The sequence below is a fragment of the Ascidiella aspersa genome, chromosome 3 (genome assembly GCF_963924565.1).
Source record: "Ascidiella aspersa chromosome 3, kaAscAspe10.2, whole genome shotgun sequence".
Lineage (NCBI taxonomy): Eukaryota > Metazoa > Chordata > Ascidiacea > Phlebobranchia > Ascidiidae > Ascidiella > Ascidiella aspersa.
Genome location: NC_139449.1, coordinates 27,170,110 through 27,186,945, shown reverse-complemented (window position 1 = coordinate 27,186,945; position 16,836 = coordinate 27,170,110). Strand labels below are relative to the sequence as shown.

General features: G+C 35.3%; 3 protein-coding genes across 4 annotated transcripts in view; all 3 read left to right on the top strand.

Moving 5' to 3' along the window:
- LOC146161262 (dynein beta chain, ciliary-like) overlaps positions 1 to 3,225 on the top strand; it is a 56,310-nt gene extending 53,085 nt beyond the window's left edge. For both annotated transcript variants that reach the window (XM_083383418.1, XM_083383417.1), the window contains exons 84-87: positions 372 to 554; positions 1,167 to 1,310; positions 2,212 to 2,437; positions 2,978 to 3,225. In XM_083383418.1, coding sequence (XP_083239544.1) covers positions 372 to 554; positions 1,167 to 1,310; positions 2,212 to 2,437; positions 2,978 to 3,225 — 801 coding nt within the window. The remainder of the gene's footprint in view (positions 1 to 371; positions 555 to 1,166; positions 1,311 to 2,211; positions 2,438 to 2,977) is intronic.
- Positions 3,226 to 5,811: 2,586 nt separating this feature from the next.
- LOC146161261 (WD repeat domain phosphoinositide-interacting protein 4-like) lies at positions 5,812 to 7,589 on the top strand. The gene has a single exon (XM_083386115.1). The coding sequence runs from the start codon at positions 5,856 to 5,858 to the stop codon at positions 6,888 to 6,890; it is 1,035 nt and encodes a 344-aa protein (XP_083242241.1). The 5' UTR covers positions 5,812 to 5,855; the 3' UTR covers positions 6,891 to 7,589.
- A 24-nt stretch (positions 7,590 to 7,613) lies between these two features.
- The window catches only part of LOC146161259 (DNA-dependent protein kinase catalytic subunit-like), a 52,976-nt gene continuing 43,753 nt past the window's right edge, over positions 7,614 to 16,836 (top strand). Inside the window, exons 1-23 of the mRNA XM_083386114.1 lie at positions 7,614 to 7,774; positions 7,885 to 7,961; positions 8,027 to 8,194; positions 8,430 to 8,535; positions 8,703 to 8,815; positions 8,918 to 9,104; positions 9,284 to 9,441; positions 9,506 to 9,565; positions 9,814 to 9,992; positions 10,291 to 10,388; positions 10,670 to 10,852; positions 11,041 to 11,234; positions 11,401 to 11,532; positions 12,107 to 12,312; positions 12,585 to 12,798; positions 13,017 to 13,136; positions 13,350 to 13,497; positions 13,736 to 13,842; positions 14,013 to 14,175; positions 14,515 to 14,726; positions 15,296 to 15,403; positions 15,737 to 15,966; positions 16,255 to 16,372. Coding sequence (XP_083242240.1) covers positions 7,636 to 7,774; positions 7,885 to 7,961; positions 8,027 to 8,194; positions 8,430 to 8,535; positions 8,703 to 8,815; positions 8,918 to 9,104; positions 9,284 to 9,441; positions 9,506 to 9,565; positions 9,814 to 9,992; positions 10,291 to 10,388; positions 10,670 to 10,852; positions 11,041 to 11,234; positions 11,401 to 11,532; positions 12,107 to 12,312; positions 12,585 to 12,798; positions 13,017 to 13,136; positions 13,350 to 13,497; positions 13,736 to 13,842; positions 14,013 to 14,175; positions 14,515 to 14,726; positions 15,296 to 15,403; positions 15,737 to 15,966; positions 16,255 to 16,372 — 3,420 coding nt within the window. The 5' untranslated portion in view covers positions 7,614 to 7,635. The remainder of the gene's footprint in view (positions 7,775 to 7,884; positions 7,962 to 8,026; positions 8,195 to 8,429; positions 8,536 to 8,702; positions 8,816 to 8,917; positions 9,105 to 9,283; positions 9,442 to 9,505; positions 9,566 to 9,813; positions 9,993 to 10,290; positions 10,389 to 10,669; positions 10,853 to 11,040; positions 11,235 to 11,400; positions 11,533 to 12,106; positions 12,313 to 12,584; positions 12,799 to 13,016; positions 13,137 to 13,349; positions 13,498 to 13,735; positions 13,843 to 14,012; positions 14,176 to 14,514; positions 14,727 to 15,295; positions 15,404 to 15,736; positions 15,967 to 16,254; positions 16,373 to 16,836) is intronic.

The following is a 16,836-nucleotide window of genomic DNA, read 5'->3' as shown; positions in this document are numbered from 1 at the left end:
TAAACGCGTTATATTTTCCATAGGTTTCACGTTAGCTCAGATATGTTTTAAGTAAACAGTAGGAGTCGAACTGAACCATCGGGTATAGGTGTCTGTGCGTATTATTTACACAATTAAAAGGGCACGTCTAAATGTCTGTTGAAAAACGAATGCCGTTACATGCAGACAAAAGTTTTGCATGTTCTTTTGACAATATCCATATTTTTAGGTCCTAACGATGTCCATGAATGTTTATTTCCGCAGATGAATCTCTTGACGACAGTTAAAAAGCAAACGTTTACAACGAAAACATTCGGAGAAACGCGTTTACTGCGTAAAGTCACCTTGACTCTTCACTTGTTAATAGAAAGTGCTTGTATTTCCTAACTCAGGTAAAGACGCTGCTCGACGAGATTCTTGAGAAAACGCCGGAGGAGTTCAACATCCTGGAGCTGCTGAGTAAGGTGGAGGACCGGACCCCGTACATTGTGGTCGCCTTCCAGGAGTGCGAGAGAATGAACACCCTCACCAAGGAGATCAGGAGATCGCTGAAAGAACTCGATTTGGGATTAAAGGTTCGGATAAAAATATTTGCAAGTCGTTTGTTGCAATTGATAAAATAATAATATTAATATTATTTTTATTGTTTATATTGGGATCTAATTCTGCAACACTGCCAGTTGGTGATCTTTTATTCATATTGTAAGATCCAAACAGAGCCACAAAGTGTTTAAAAATACCTAAACGCATCTTTATTCAAAAAGAGCAGAATTCTTTTTTTAATACTCAATGTGATTTCGTTTCGATCGTTTGTTGCAAGGAGAAAATGTGGTAAACGTCTGCCTTAAAATGTTGTGTGAATTTTGTTGTTCAAAAAATTTACTGAAATTATCAAATTTAGTTTTGTGTTTTAAGCTATAGTTGATTTCTGTTATCTATTTTCGAATGAGCGGTGCATAATATTGAAGACTTTTTCAAAACAGTCGAGCACAATAATAAGTTATTTACACTGCGTGGCACTTTTTTAATATCTTCCAGCAGTTTTTTTTTAAAGATTTTGTTTTCCACGCTAACAATACAAGTGGATGCACAATCAATTAATCCTCCAACATATCAAATCTTTGCTGGTAATCGTTCACGTATCTCACTCCATGCGTTAATCTAACTCCCATATACCAACCTGCCAGGGCGAGCTGACCATCACCACTGATATGGAGGAGCTCGAATCAGCCATGTTCTTCGACAACGTACCAGAGTCGTGGACCAAGCGCGCCTATCCTTCGATGTACGGGCTCGCCGCCTGGTTTGCCGACCTGCTCTTAAGAATCAAAGTAAGGTTTTTTGTGTTTTTACACATTGGCCTTTCTGACCCCTTTCTGAAAAGCCAGGTGCTGTTGGTGTAATTGCTACGCGAATTTAAGATATGGTGTGGAAAATAGGCACTATACCGAAAGGAAGTGTTAAGTAGTTTTCTAGTATAGCTAGCACTATAAATAGTACTCAACTTGCATTAATCATGATTTGGTATAAAATGTAATAAAAAGTAGTACAAATATACTATGGTATTAGTACAACTCATTTGTTCAGGTCTAAAACGGGCTCTTTTATGTGCATGACTTCTTGAATTGTTTTCAAAATATATTAAAATATTGAAAATGTGAAGTTATTGCAACGACCTAAACACCATCCCACACCTAAACACAGTGGGTTAACTTGGGAGTTTTCACCTGACCTATTGTAACCTCATTGATCTTTAATTTTAAAAATGATTTCTGTTACTAACTTCTGTATGTGATTGTCACACCGAATTTGTTATTTCCGGTTAAACCTGCGTATTGGTATTGAGCGTTTACCAGTGTTGTAAACAAATTACCATTATTAGTTGACCAAGACGAAGTCCCAGTAGAAAATAAAACGTTAAACGAACAAAATGTGTAAACTCCTCCCATTAGGTGCAAGACTTAAAAAAGTTCCAAAAACGCAACATATAACAAGTCAATTGTTTTAAGTGCACCTTTTTAGATAAATAACCTAATTTTATAAGTTGCCTTATGAAAATACCCCATTTCAACCAAAGCCATTTTTCCAAACGAATTAAGTCGAGTCGAGTCCTTTAAAAACAGCAACTTAAATAATCTTAGTCAATTAACCTAAGTCAGTTCAACTGGTATTACCTACCTATAGACAACCAATATTCATCACAATGCTATAACCAAGAAACGTTTAAACCAGGAACTCGAAGCGTGGACGACCGACTTCCAGTTGCCCAACTGTGTGTGGCTCGGCGGCCTGTTTAATCCCCAGTCGTTCCTCACTGCTATCATGCAGTCCATGGCGAGAAAGAACGAGTGGCCGCTGGACAAGATGTGTCTGCAGTGTGACGTCACTAAGAAGAACAAGGAAGACTTCAACAGTCCTCCTCGCGAGGGCTCCTACGTGCACGGATTGTTTATGGAAGGTTAATAATAGTTTTTACCTAAATTAATATCGCATTAGTGTTACATTATCAGGACGCCTTTGATACCTTTTCATCGATCTCCATTTTGTACCACGATAACACCAAAGTTTTGTTTTAAACTTTTTATTATTATTACCTAAATTTTTAAACCTTTTTTCACGCAATCAGTTTTGTTCAGCAATCAAACTGTTGTAAAACAACAGAAGACTATCGTAATAATTTGCATAAAAAATTGAAGGAATGATATTTCGTTTTTTGCATGTAAGCAGTTATAAATAGCGTTGAACATTTTTATTTAACACAGACCTAAAAACAGCAACACACATCATTGTGGGTTGTAGAAACAGGCTTCACAACCGCTAAATTATATAACTAAATAAGTTATGTATATGGACAACGCGCTGATATGCCTTATCATTGTCTATGCAACTGTAACTAATGACCCACCCCAACCGTCTTAAAGTGGTCCTACGTTTGCTCATCAATAAAACAAACAATGTCATCCGTTTATTTACTGAACAACCTGTTTTTGTTCGACAGGTGCAAGGTGGGATTTGCAAACGGGTCTGATGAACGAATCACGCCTTAAAGAGCTCACGCCCATGATGCCGGTCATTTTCATCAAAGCCATACCGGTTGACCGACAGGAGACGAAGAACATCTACGACTGCCCCGTGTACAAGAACAAGTCAAGAGGCCCAACCTACGTGTGGACATTCAATCTGAAGACCAAGGAAAAGCCGTCGAAATGGGTCCTCGCCGGAGTCGCGTTGCTACTTCAAGTTTAACTCACACTGTGTGTTTTTTTCGCATACCACTGTTATGTTTTGACGTTGCTGCTTATTGCCTTTAGTGTTAAATTAAATGTTTGCGAAAATAAAAGTTAGAGAACGAACAGTTTTGTAAGTCTTTAAATACAGCAATTGAGAGTCCGAATTAACCGATTTCGTTTCCGGCACCAACTTCAAGCAGTCCAATAAACCCCGCTACGACTCCGCAGCCCTGACCAGAATGCTGCTTTACAATTCAGTGGTACTAAAACTTATTCAGCTTGTGGTATAGCCTACTTTCTACGTTGAGTTGCTTTATTAAAATCATTTCTCTAAATTTAATGCTTCCTGCAATACAAGGCAGTACCATAATATTGTTAGTTATCTATAAATAATGTGCCATGCAAGTCTTACATACTTACTTCATGCCTATTTGTAATTTAAATATTTTTTTCAAATTGAAAAGTTCCGTGGTACACTTGTGAATCTCTTGAGGTGGTAGAAAGTGTTTTTTGATTAATGAGTCTCAATTAAATGTTCTTTTACTACGATCAATTACCAACTTCTACTATGGGTATTGTCGGAGTCTGATTACAAATCCACACAGTGTTTGTTGGCTGGTGTTTAGCAAACCAGCCAGAAGCCGGCAAGCAACACAACCTTCCTGTATTTAACTGGCGACCCACTGGGTATATCGAAACGCCAACACATAAATATATTTACACTTCGAATGACGGAAACAGGTTACGTGTCATAGCACGAAAAACCTTTTTTAGGGCAATGTGTGTCATCACATAACGGCGCGATTTGCTGGGAATGTTTTGGTTAGCAAGTTCTTACGAGCGGCAAAATAACGGTAAATTTCCATTACGTCATAGTGATAAAAGACAGGTTTTATGTGAAAACAAACGAGGTAAAAATATGCAATACGATAAATTCCAAATTATCCACTAATTATTACCTACAAGGTACACTATATCAGCGGTCTCCAACCTGTGGGTCGCGACCCGAGTGGGGTCGCCTCAAATTTTTGTGGGATCGCTATACCTCATCATATTCCTACTATTTTAGTACTGTTTCTGTATTTTGTTTTCTTTACGATGACGTCACACTTGAAATACTCATTCCGTTTTCAACCAGCACATGGCTTTGTGAAGCTGATTTAGCGCAATGAGCATAATATTTAAAAAAATATCGTAATCGCTTGGAAGTAAAGCATGACATGCGGTTATGCTTGTGCAAAGTGTGGCCGCGTTTGCAAAAAACAGTAAGTACTGTACGGGCGCAACCATCGCACTGAATGCAACTTACTGTTGAAACAAATTAAACTTTTGTGTTCGTTCGTTTGTTAAATATAAATTTATATGCTAAAGAAAAATTTCTAAAAGCAATCATTTGGTGCACATGTGTAGCCACAATTCTCTGGAATTGTATATAATTTACGAATATTTGCTAGTGTTACTTTACTCTGACACAAAAAGGGTCGCGAAGTTAATTCTGATTTTTATTTATTCAAATTGAGGTCGCTTGTTGAAAAGGTTGAAGACCACTGCACTACATAGTATGGAAGACGCTACTTTACATGCAACAATGGATAATGGAACTCGGTAAATTCTATAAAAGTAAAATCCCCCTTGTTTAATTTTACGTGTTTAAAGAGAGCTAAGACATTTTTTATAGAGAGATAAGATAAAAATATCTTTCAAAACCATTCAAGTGTATCTTGTTTCGATAGCGGGGATTACCCAAAATTTAGTTTCTTTGTGGTAATGTATTCCAAATATAAACAATTGTTGTTTAACTCAATATTTGAAGCCAGCATTCAGTTTTAGGCGAAAGTTCAAAGCTTTTTGTTTGTGTACCGCGCAACAACGAAATGTCTGGGTTTATATACCAATCATATTCATACGCAATGTGTTAACCTTGAGAGAAAAAAGCTGTTCGAAAAGAAATGGTATGGTAGCCAACTAGTTAAACCACGGGTGTCCAACTCAAACATGACAGCGTGCCAATTTTTATCTTATAACCTCTTTCCGTGCCAAAGTTTAGCAACTATTTTTTCCAATATTAAAAGCGCTTTAATTCAACTAATAAATACAGTATTATGTTATAATATCAGAAGTAACTGTTTGTTCTTTTTTTTTTTGTTAGGTCCCCTCATGTTGGACACCCCTGAGTTAAACCTTATCCAACTAAGCCCTTATGAAAACTAAGAAAAATCTAAAACCAAGGGTTCGAGACCAAACCTTTAACGAAATTTATGAAGAAATTAAACAATTGTAAAACAAAAACTGGTGCACAAACACTTTGTAAAGTGTCCCCGCGAGTTTTTTTTAACCTTTAAAAAATGCACCCCGAAAAAAATCTAAACTGCACCCTAAATTTGTAAAACGCTCCTGCGCCCTTATTTATCGAATACAGAGTGCCATGGAAAATCATAAACTGAGCAGCATCAAAACAAAAAAAGGTGTGCACTGGTTTGTTAAGTTGTTGCACCAGTCCATAGTTTTCAATTTGTCTTACTTTTTAGACTACATTATTAGTATAACAGACCTACAATGAGGTACAATTAAAATAAAATATATTGTTGTTCCCCTAGAAAAATGAGAATTGTGTTTATTTTAAAATAGTTAGACTTTCAAAAGACCATGAGTGCATACAAAGTGCGAAATCTATCTTTTAATCAAGAACGAACGTGTTTTACTTGTTCAATGGAGGATGGCATGAGATTGTACAATGTGGATCCATTGGCTGAAAAGCTAAGAATGGATGTGGACAAAGTTGGAAGTGTCAGTAAGGTTTCTATGTTGCATCGCACAAACCTTTTAGCTATTATCGGAGGAGGAATGCGGGCCAAGTTTCCAATTAACGTTGTAAAGATATGGGATGACAAAGCAAACAAGTTTATACTTCAGTATAAATTTGCCTACCCGGTGCTTAACGTGCATATGTGCATGGACAAGATCATTGTGGCTTTGAAAAGATGTGTTTATGTTTTTAGTTTTCCCAAAAACTCGAAGCAACTTTTGCAAGTCGACACACGTCCAAATCCACTTGGCTTATGTCTGGTCGGCCCAGCATTGGAGCGGCAATATTTGGCCACTTTAGGCCATGAGGTTGGAGGCATCCAACTTGTTGATTTGTCGATTGTGGGAAAAGACTCAAGCTCACCCATATACATCAGCGCCCATCAAACAGATGTTGCCTGCATGGCTCTAAACCACCAAGGAACTGTAGTGGCCACGGCGTCAGAGAAAGGAACTTTAATTCGCCTGTTCGATACTCATAGTCGCCAGAAGTTGGTTGAACTGAGACGTGGAAGTGACCAGGCTGTGTTGCATTACATTGACTTCAGCAATGACTCTTCCTACCTATGTGCTGCGAGCGATAAAGGAACTGTCCATATTTTTGCTTTGAAGGACACAAAACTCAATCGACGCTCTGCCTTTGCCACAGCGGGCAAAGTCAGTCCTTTTCAGCAGTACACAAGCTCGCAATGGAGCTTTTGCCATTTTACTGTTCCTGCGGAGTGTTCTTGTATTTGTGCATTCGCTCGTGGCAACTCTGTTGTTGCCATTTGTGTCGATGGCACTTTTCATAAATACATTTTCACAGCTGAAGGGAATTGTAACCGTGAAGCGTACGATGTTTTTCTGGAACTAATGGATTCTTCAGACTTTTAGTTTTTCTCTTATAATCTTTTGTTCCTTTTTCCCTATGTATTTATTGAAATACTGTTTGTTACTTTTTTGAACAATAAATTGCTTATATAATGTTTTTTATCTGTTGTATTATATGCAAAACGACATAACAATACCAGGTCAAAAAAACAACAAAAATGGTTTTCCCTACTTGTTTGTTCAACTCTTTGTGTAATCCAATTGCCCTGTGATTATTATTTGTAATTAGTGTGTTATTTTTTGGCCATATCAAATGTAACTTCAAAACTTGTGGTAAAAAGGACCTACAAATGTGTTAATATGCTTGGTTTTCTATTTTAAAGTTTTTAGTGTCTAAAGCCATGTTACAATAGCTAATGGTGCTACTAATGTGTATCACTATATCAGTGGGTAACAAAATAAAAGGCTTTGTCAAGTGTTGACATTTAATTTGCAAAAATAAAATACTCTAAGGCACCTAGAGAACTGTTCACACCCTTTTATAATACACCGAAATAATACATCTACAGAGCCAAGTTGGTTTGATACCATCCGTCACAGTTATGCACATAATTGCTTAAAATTCTCATTTTATCCTATTTGGCAGTCCTGTTATAAAAGTTCGAGTTACGTAACTATATTGTATTTTTATCAACTGATTCCCTTTATGAATAGAAATTTAGAAATATATTATTGTACTGTTTTATGTTTTTCGTTGCTCAGCTGCCTGCAGCGCCTTCTGCAATAAAGTAAATGATCTTTAAATACTATGTCCAACTTGTCTGATCAATTGCAAAGCTTGCACAGACACGGGTTTTCCAATGATGAAGCAGATGTTTATGAATCAGACAAGATTGTAAAAGATATTGAACAGACCTGCTCCAAAAGATTGTCAAAAAATGATTTGGGTATTCAAGATAATTTGTGTGAAAACATTTTGAAATTAAAATGTTTAATTTGAAGTAGTTAATCTAAACGTTTTTCATTAATTTTGTTGATAACACTTTCCATGTTTCAGGTTTGTTTTGTTCTCTTCTTTTTGACAGAGAACATGGATTATTGCCTGTTTTAACCAAAAATATTTCTAACACACAGGTAATGACGTTAGTAATGCACATGGTAGTAGTCAAAAACATTTTTTAATTTTTTTTATATCACAGCACAAGGCAATCCGTGAAGGCATTTTGTCGTTTCTGTCTATTTTTATTCCAAGAATAGGACCCAGTGCATTGCAATACAGCAATAATATCCAGAAAAGTTGTGTAACAGTTTACAGAAGTGACAGATATGCAAAGAATAAGATCAAGGCACTTCAAATTCTCATGGAGGTAGTTTATCTTTTACATTTTGAATTTAATCCAAGACTGATTTTACATAAAATTTGTGCAGCAAAAATTTTAATTTAGTAAAAAACGTTACTCACTAACTGTGACAAAAAGTTTCATTGTAAATCTTTTTGTAATTATTTTTTTGTTGCAAGATAAAGGAATTTTCAATGTTAACTGCCATATTTCCAGTATATTGATTCCGTAAAGTAAATAATAAAATTGGAATCTATTTTAGCTTATTTCAAAACGATCTTCAAGTGGTTCTGCTGATGAACAACAGATTATCTGTTTTGTTAAAATTATTTTTGAAGAGATTGCTGTTTCCAAATGTACATCTTCAGGTAGGATCAATTTTCTAATTACTCTGAATTATTACTTATGAAAAAAAATATGTATTAAAATGTTGCATTACAGCCTTAAAAAAATGCTAAAAATGTTTTTTTGGTCCCATCTATGTTCTCGTTGCTGTTTTTTAAGATGTTTAAACAACCTTACACTTGTGTTTTAGTTAAGGGCCAGTCTTTGTTAATGCTTGGTGTATTGGCAAGACATTACCCTGAATACATGACAACGTACTCTGAAAGATTATTTGACATATATTTGGCAGGATTGAAAAAGGAAGTAGGTTATGACAAAGATTCTAATAGTATTGTCAAGTGAATTTTTTTTTTAAATCTGTATATTTTGAGTTCAATGTCATTAAGAGTTTTCCCTTGTCTTAAGATGATAACTTCAAAAAAAGATCCAGACTTAAAGCTCATTGAAGGTTACCTGTTGGGTTTACATTCACTCCTATTTTCATTCACATCTGAATATGATGAAGACGTTGAGCGTTGTAAAACAATATTTAAGTTTGCTCAGATGAGTTTGAATCCAGAGACTGATTTAACCAGATATGCTGTTCCACTTGGTAATATTTTCAACTATAAAGGAACATTTTGGTTTAAAATGTTTTCTAATTTGGTGAAAACAATTCAATTTTTATCAATTTTGTGTTTTTTGAAGTCTCAAAAGCTTTATCACAAATATAAAACTGAATTCACAAAGTTCAAAAACAAGTTTAAGACACTTTATAATTATTTTAATTAGCTGGAATGAAACTACTGAAGGACCACAGTGCCCAATTTGGCCCACTCTTGGTCAAAAACTATGAATCTTACTATGAGGTGTTAAATCAATGGTTTGAGCATAAAAATCATCAGCTGAGACACGAAGTTCATGCATCCCTGGACTCATTTTTACAACAGGTATTTTGACATTGTTTTGAATAAATCAGATCAGGTGTAATTTGCCTTGTGCTGATTTTCATAGGTTGCCTCTACCATTTCTGCTGAAGAAACTGTGGAAGGCAATTCAGAAGAGCTCTTCTCGGTAATTGTTTAACCTGGATTAGTCACTAGCCAAATTTAGTTTTTAACTACTTAAAGAGAAATTATATAATAATTTTAAATATTTCAAAACATCAATATACTGGATTTTTTTTTTCAGTTTGGCTTAACCACAAAACAGTACATTGGCATTGCTCTTGTATGTGACACAGATCACTTATTTTATAAGTGGCCTAATTGTTACATTGATATGCTTTGTGTATGTTTTTGTTAACAGTTATTTTCTTGCAGTTTTTTATTCGCAAATTTCAAACCATGCTAAGCTCCTCTGATCTGAACAGTAAGATGATGTCAATTGCAGTTCGAGGTTATGGGCTTTTTGCAGCACCATGTAGAAAGTTTTTAAAAAACTCTGATGTTCAGTACATGTTATTGGAAATCATGGGTCGATGTGAACAAATATTTTTAAGGTTTCAATTTAATGCTTTTTTATAGTGCTAATTTATTTTTTATGTTTATGTGGCAAAACAGGCAATGACAACTCTAAAGATTGCTATTAAACTGTCAGACTGTTGAAATTTTTACGGGTGACTTCATAGTGTTTTAAACATTCCTATTACAGAGTTTTGTTTCTTTTTATGTAGCGTGCATCATACTAAAGTTTATTACCTTATACTAAAGTTCATTAACTTAACTTTATTAATGTTTTTAAGTATAAAGCAACCTTATACCTACAAATGATTATTAATGATGTCAAATGTGTTTTAGTGGTAATCAAGAAATTGATGACAACAAAATTCACCAGCTACCGGGTTTTATTCAATCTCTTGCCAGTATAACCCAACAAATCGAAATTAGTAAAAGAGGTAAGAAATTAAACTAATTTATATGACAATACCTGATTAGCAATCATAGCATATATATTTTGCAAATGATGCAAACCGGGCTTTCCTTCTCACTCTCTAACACTTATTAATGCTGACCAAGGCTCACTCAACCCCTAAAACTTGTCCTAGGACTACCCCTGTTTTGAAATGTGGTATAAACCTTAAGTTTTCTTCATAACGGAAATCAAGTTTTTTTTATTGAAAACGCTTGATGCTCCTTGGTCTGTATAATTTTCTGATTGTTTTATATTTACTTACAGATCAACGCACAGGCTTGTCAGAGTCCTTTATGTTCTCTATGTGTCGCTTGTGTGTTTTATTGATGGAGAAATACCCAAAGTTAAACAGAAAGTTTCATGTGTACTGCTATACTTGTCTCTTTGCTGCAATTCAAGCATTTGAAGGAAAGCCAGACGTTCGCAAAGTTTTCTTGCAAAGAATAGGTGAGTTTTCGATACAACCTTACACTTTATTTACAACTTTAGTCTAGCAAATTGTTTATTTAACAAACTAAAGGTTGTTTATTATTTTTGGTTAACTTAAAAATATATTTCAAAAAATTTTATCAATGATTCATCTATCTGGCAAACAAATGTTAAATAATTTTGTTATTGTTCGCACTGCTTTACAGTCTACCAAGGTTTGATTCATTCATGTTCATATGGCGTTATTGTTGGTGAGGACAGAAACAAACCTCAAGGAATTGAAATTCCAGTTGATCAAACTCCAGATCAAATAGATGTCATACAGGACTCGAGAACAATAACCTATAAAGACTATATTCCATTGTGGAGCTCTCTTATGGCCAAACATGAGAGAAACAGGGTATTTCCTAAAAATGTGGATTTGATATGCAACTAATATCTACAAAATATCATTGTCATTTTTATGGAACTAAGAAATGTTAATGTTTGTCATGCTATCAGCTATTATTTTTATTGTGATTCATATTCGTAGATAAACTTACATATAATGTTTGTATATATTTCAGGGAAATGATTACTTTAATCAATCTTTCTACATTGAAAACAGAAATGAAACCCACCAAGTATTTTGTTCTATATTTCTTGATTCAATTATAAAAGTTGTATCTAAACTCAATTTAGAAACCAGTGCAACAAAGGTAAGTAGAACCAAACCTAACCCACTGTTTTATTTAGGGTAACCATAAGCCAATTTGTACTAGAGTTACTCCTAATAATGTTGCATTGCATGCAATCAATCTTATGATGTATTTGTTTCCAAATATAATACTTGGAATTAAAGATAATTTTAGTAGAGATACCGATATATTGGTATCTGTAAATATAGGCCTATACTTGGCCGATATTTAAGTACGAAAATATAATATAATTTTTTCTGTACAACAAACAACTTACCCATTTTTGGATTAAAGAAAATTGGGTTTTAGTATCATGCCAAGTTAATATGCAAAATAATAGTATAATAATCAATAATTAATAAAGGTATATAAACTAAAACGTTATTTGGATTTTATTTCCATTTAATTCAAGTTTTTAACACTTCTTAGGTATATAAAAAAACGGTATTGGTATCGGTGGACAAAATTGTAAAAAATCATGAATCGGTATCGGTCCAAAAAAGTGTTATTGGTTGATCTCTTAATTTTTTACTAAATTTTAGAAAGGTATTTCATTCTATGTTGCTTAAACCTCCAAAAACTTTTTTACTCATAGGATGACCCAGATCTGGCAACACTGATTCCTGGAACCAACAGTAATCTAAACGCTGACAATGCTGTTGATTTTAAGATATTTGTCAATTTGGTTGATTTGTGTTGGGATCTGCTGCCATCTGTAATGCAGCTTAAAACTCCTGCTGCAAATGCATTTTCCACACATTTTTACACTGTGTTACAGGAATTGATATCTCTCTCTACAAGGTAATTTGTATGTATATATATTTTATATTTATATATTTAGTCCTCAAAATATTATTTACATACGTTTTTTCGGCCTTAATAATAAGTTTGTTGCATGTTAAGTTGTTTAAATTTGTAAACAGATTTGAAGAGGTTTTTAGATATAAATTTTAACAACTTTTTTGGCAAAATGTTGTTTTTCCTATGATATATAAGTGTGGTTGTCAAATCTTACAATGTTAAAATATATTTAACAATTTGAATTAGCTTTCTGCTATCATTGAAATTTTCAGATATCCCACTGTTAGTGGATTTTACAAGTTACTGGCCACAGTAGTAAAAATTTCCGGCAAGCTGCACTACTTTGCGCTAACAAGTGAAGAAGGGGCACAAGTTGACAGTTCTGCACCTGACAGCATGGAATGGACAGAGGATGATAAAACCGCCAAAGATTTTTTAGGAGAAATAGATCAGTGTTTGGCGCTATTACGAAAATTTGCATTAGAGGTAACTTTTGGTAAAAAAAATTACTTGAAAAATTGTAGGAATCAATAAATGAAACTTTTAAATTAAAAATGGCCATACTAAAATATACTAAGATTAAAAATGGCCATATCATTTTTTAGATCAGTTAGTTTAAAAAATCATTTATTTTACCTTGGCGGCTTTTTTTCCAATTTTCCCTTATTTATGTCAAACTTAAATCCAGCATTGTTTTGTTACAGGTCATATGTCGTCTACAACAGTTTAAAGACGATTTGTTGGCTTCATGTCTTTTCTTTTTGCTAAATTTACCCGGACAAGTTGCTTCTGGAATTCTACCACAATTGAGTCCTGTCATCCAGGTCTGAAAAAACATGTTTTTTAAAACTATTGTGACAGTATAGTAATTTGCTTGAAGGTATTCTTGTTGTTATATTTTCGGAAGGTTTAATCCTCCTAAGCTTGTTAAGATACGCCCTGGACACCTTTTTAAGTTCATTATATTAACATTTTCTTTCTCTGTGAATTAAAAATATTTATGAAAACAGGAGATTAATTGTACTTTGTCCGTTAAGAGATCTGCCGTGTTCGGACTTGGATATTACCCATTGGCAGAAGCACTTCTTGGTGCTCTGGAACGGTGGAAATCGCATTATATGAACAACCGGCCAGAATTGGAACTTGCAATCACAGCCCTTCAGCCTTTTCTGCTTTCTGAACACGGTAAGGATATATCTTCCAGTATATTGATGAAAGTAAGCAGCCAGGTACAGATTGAAAAAAATAAAATGTCGATTTTTAAACGACTGTTATTTGACCTTGTGTGCCACATTTGCGACATTACTGCGGTTTTTTTTTCGGCTAAAGTCCGTAGTTTTCGCTTTGAACAAATGTTCACATTTTCATGACGAAGTTTCTGAAATAATATTGGTGACATTCGACATTGATATTTTGACTTTAGCTGAAAGCGTGACAATAGAGGAAAAAATCAAGCTGAAGAAAAACTCCAAAGCGTCAATACGCAAACAGAAAAACATAAAAGATGCCGAAGAACCGGCTCGTAAAAAGGTAAGGCACATAACACATAACACAGTGGCCACATCTGCCTATGTTTGCCACACGAACGTCGACTACTCAAGAAGAAACGGCAAGACAGAGTTCTTTTTCTGTTTTCCGGGATAATAGTTTACATGTTTATGTTTTTTTGTTATCTAATAAGAATGTTTTACAAATTGCAGATTCGCTTGCGCGCTGTCGAGTTTCTCGGTAGTTTAGGAGGAGGCGTGCTTTCCTTCTTAAGATCGCAACCGGACAGCGAACGCGTGGTGGCGCTGTGGGACAAAGACATCGTCATCAAGTACGCCGTGCCCTTTCGAGATCTAAAACCAGAAATTCGACTAGGTCCGTAATACTTTTAATTTGTTTCTCTTTTTCGGCAACGTTTTATAAACTATTTTTCTCGCTTTGTTATAAGCTGTCCTAGGCAAATATTATTTATTGCACGATAGCGTAATATTAGACAAGAGTGGTCAACCGACTTGTTTCGATCCCCATAAGGCCATTATTATCGTGTTGTAATTGGGTTTTTCAGGGTGTGCAATTGTGCATTGTAGATTTTGTTTGCTTTAGTAAGTCTTAATTGCAACTCCATTCACCAACAGCGAAATATATAGTTTCCATTTTTTTAAATAAGCATTAAGACTTTATTCTTATCTCTTAAAATAAAAGCCTTAAAAACAGATTCAATTTTGCCTCGAGTGCTTGAAGTTGCTACACAGTCGAGCGACCGAAAGGCTAAAGTGTCGGCCTGTGAACTTCTTCACTCCGTCGTGTTGTTCACCATTGGAACGAACGCGCAAACCATGAACATCAAAACCCTCACCGAGATGATTCCCGCTTTGTACAAGAAGGTTCTGCCAGTCTTGCTGAAACTCGCGTGCGAAGTCGACCAGGTAAAACGATTTCTGTTTTTACTGCCAAAAATCAATGTTTTTTAGATAGCGAAACAACTATGTAGAGATGATAAACTGTTAGTGTTGAATCTATGTAAATTGTGCGTTTCCTCACTTTCATTATGTAAATGGAAAACACGATGCAGAGCACAACCCCTAAATGAGCTACATATTGCTTTAACAAATGCGTGTTAAATCCATATTTATTACTGTCAAATGTAAACAGTCGTTGAATGTTTTTATTAATTGTTTGCGAAGCTCTGCTCGAGGTGATTTTTTGACGTAAATTTGCGACACAGCAAAGTCTTATTTTATCAGCTAATTTTGAGGAATATTTCTCAAAAAAGTGGTCACCAATACTGTAAGGTGTATCAACATTCTGCTTTTAAATACCGTAACGTACTTTCGTTAACCTATGTAGAGAGAACATCGTTGTACTAATCTAGGTGGAGTATTTCATTTTACGATATTGAATGCATGTTACTCTTTTAATGTATGCCCCTAACGCTTGATAATGATAAATAGTTGGACTTCAACAAAAAACTGCATTTCGTTAACTCGTTTCAAAGGTTTGCAAGCAGATGTTCGAACCACTCGTGAAGCAGATAATCCATTGGTTCACTAACAACCGACAATTCGAAAGTCCATCCACCGTCACTTTGCTCAACGCACTCATGGTAAGGAAACCTTCAGATCGAGACAAATTTACAGGGAAAAAATAGAACTTTGAAAATAGACGTCGTCCTTATTGGGCTGCGATGATTTTTTTGTTACGTCTTTAATGTTAACCTAATGCCTTGGTTCCCAAAACGTTTTTGAGTACGACCAAAATCTTTCTTTTGTGAACCTCTCGCGACCCAAAGACCCTGGCAACTAGCATTTGATGTGTTAGTTTTAAGTGAATTGATTCTTATAGTATGCAGTCGGACACCAATAGTTTTACCCAATATATCAGCTATCGGTAACGAAAAAACGCGAAGTACCTGACATTTCTTGGATTTACCTTATAGGATGGTCTCGTCGACAAAGAGGACATGGCGCTTCGCGAGCTCTCGGCTCAATCCATCAGCGAGTTTCTCGCCTGGTCCATCAAGCAAAACACCGGCTCCACCTCTTCAAATAACTCGCCAAGCAATGCAAAGTCCATCTTCAAGCGACTGTACAGCTTCGCCCTGCACCCGGCCTCCAACAAACGGCTCGGCGCATCGGTCGCCTTCAATCACCTTTACAGGACATTCAGGTTAGATTGGATAAATCTGTTGTTATGCGTGGAACATAATTTGAAAAGAGAAAGCAAATTGATTTCTATGATTAAATATGCGAATATTTATGTCAGTCATAGCTTTACACATTGTTCGTGTTATAGTTTACCAGTGGCGTATTTGCGATTTCGTCTTGTTGTTTAATGACTTTTAGTTTTTGTAAAGTATCTGCTGAACACCGTATTTTAGCCTGGCTTAGACATCTACGCTGTAAAAGTCCGAGAATATTTCGCTAATCGCGCCGTCGGCGCTCATTTCTTCTGCAGAGAGAATAATAAGCTGGTAAGCGACTACGTTCTCGAGCTTCTGGTGGTTTACATAGAGTCGCTGGCTTGCGCACATGACGACGACGTTTCCATCGGAACACAAGCGTCCTGTCTTCAGGTAAACCTCACCTGTGTGTGTTTGCATAAATCTATCATGGCGCTACGAAATAGTCGGTTAGTTTGCTTGGCGTAGGCGGATGTTTCGTGGGCTAAGTATAAAGACTTGTTGACCTTAGCAGATCCTATCTGACAGTTAAGCCTAATCATTTTTCGATCGGAGTGTAAACTTTACCCGATGACAGGACGGAGTGTATTACAACCCCAGAGTATCTGTTTGTACTCGTCATTCATCGTATTTATTTTCGAACATTTAAATCCTTAATTTTCGTACATATCAAATTTCGTTCATTGTTTCAAAACGCTTGCATTTAAATCGTGTCTTTTATTTATCGAGGAGTAAGTTCATTTATTTATACTACTTAGTTTTGTTTTCTTCATGTCAGCTTTCGCTTTCAATATGTTTCTCGGGTGATATCGACCAGTGTTGTTGTGCAATGTAAATTTTCTTTTAACTCTTTTTTT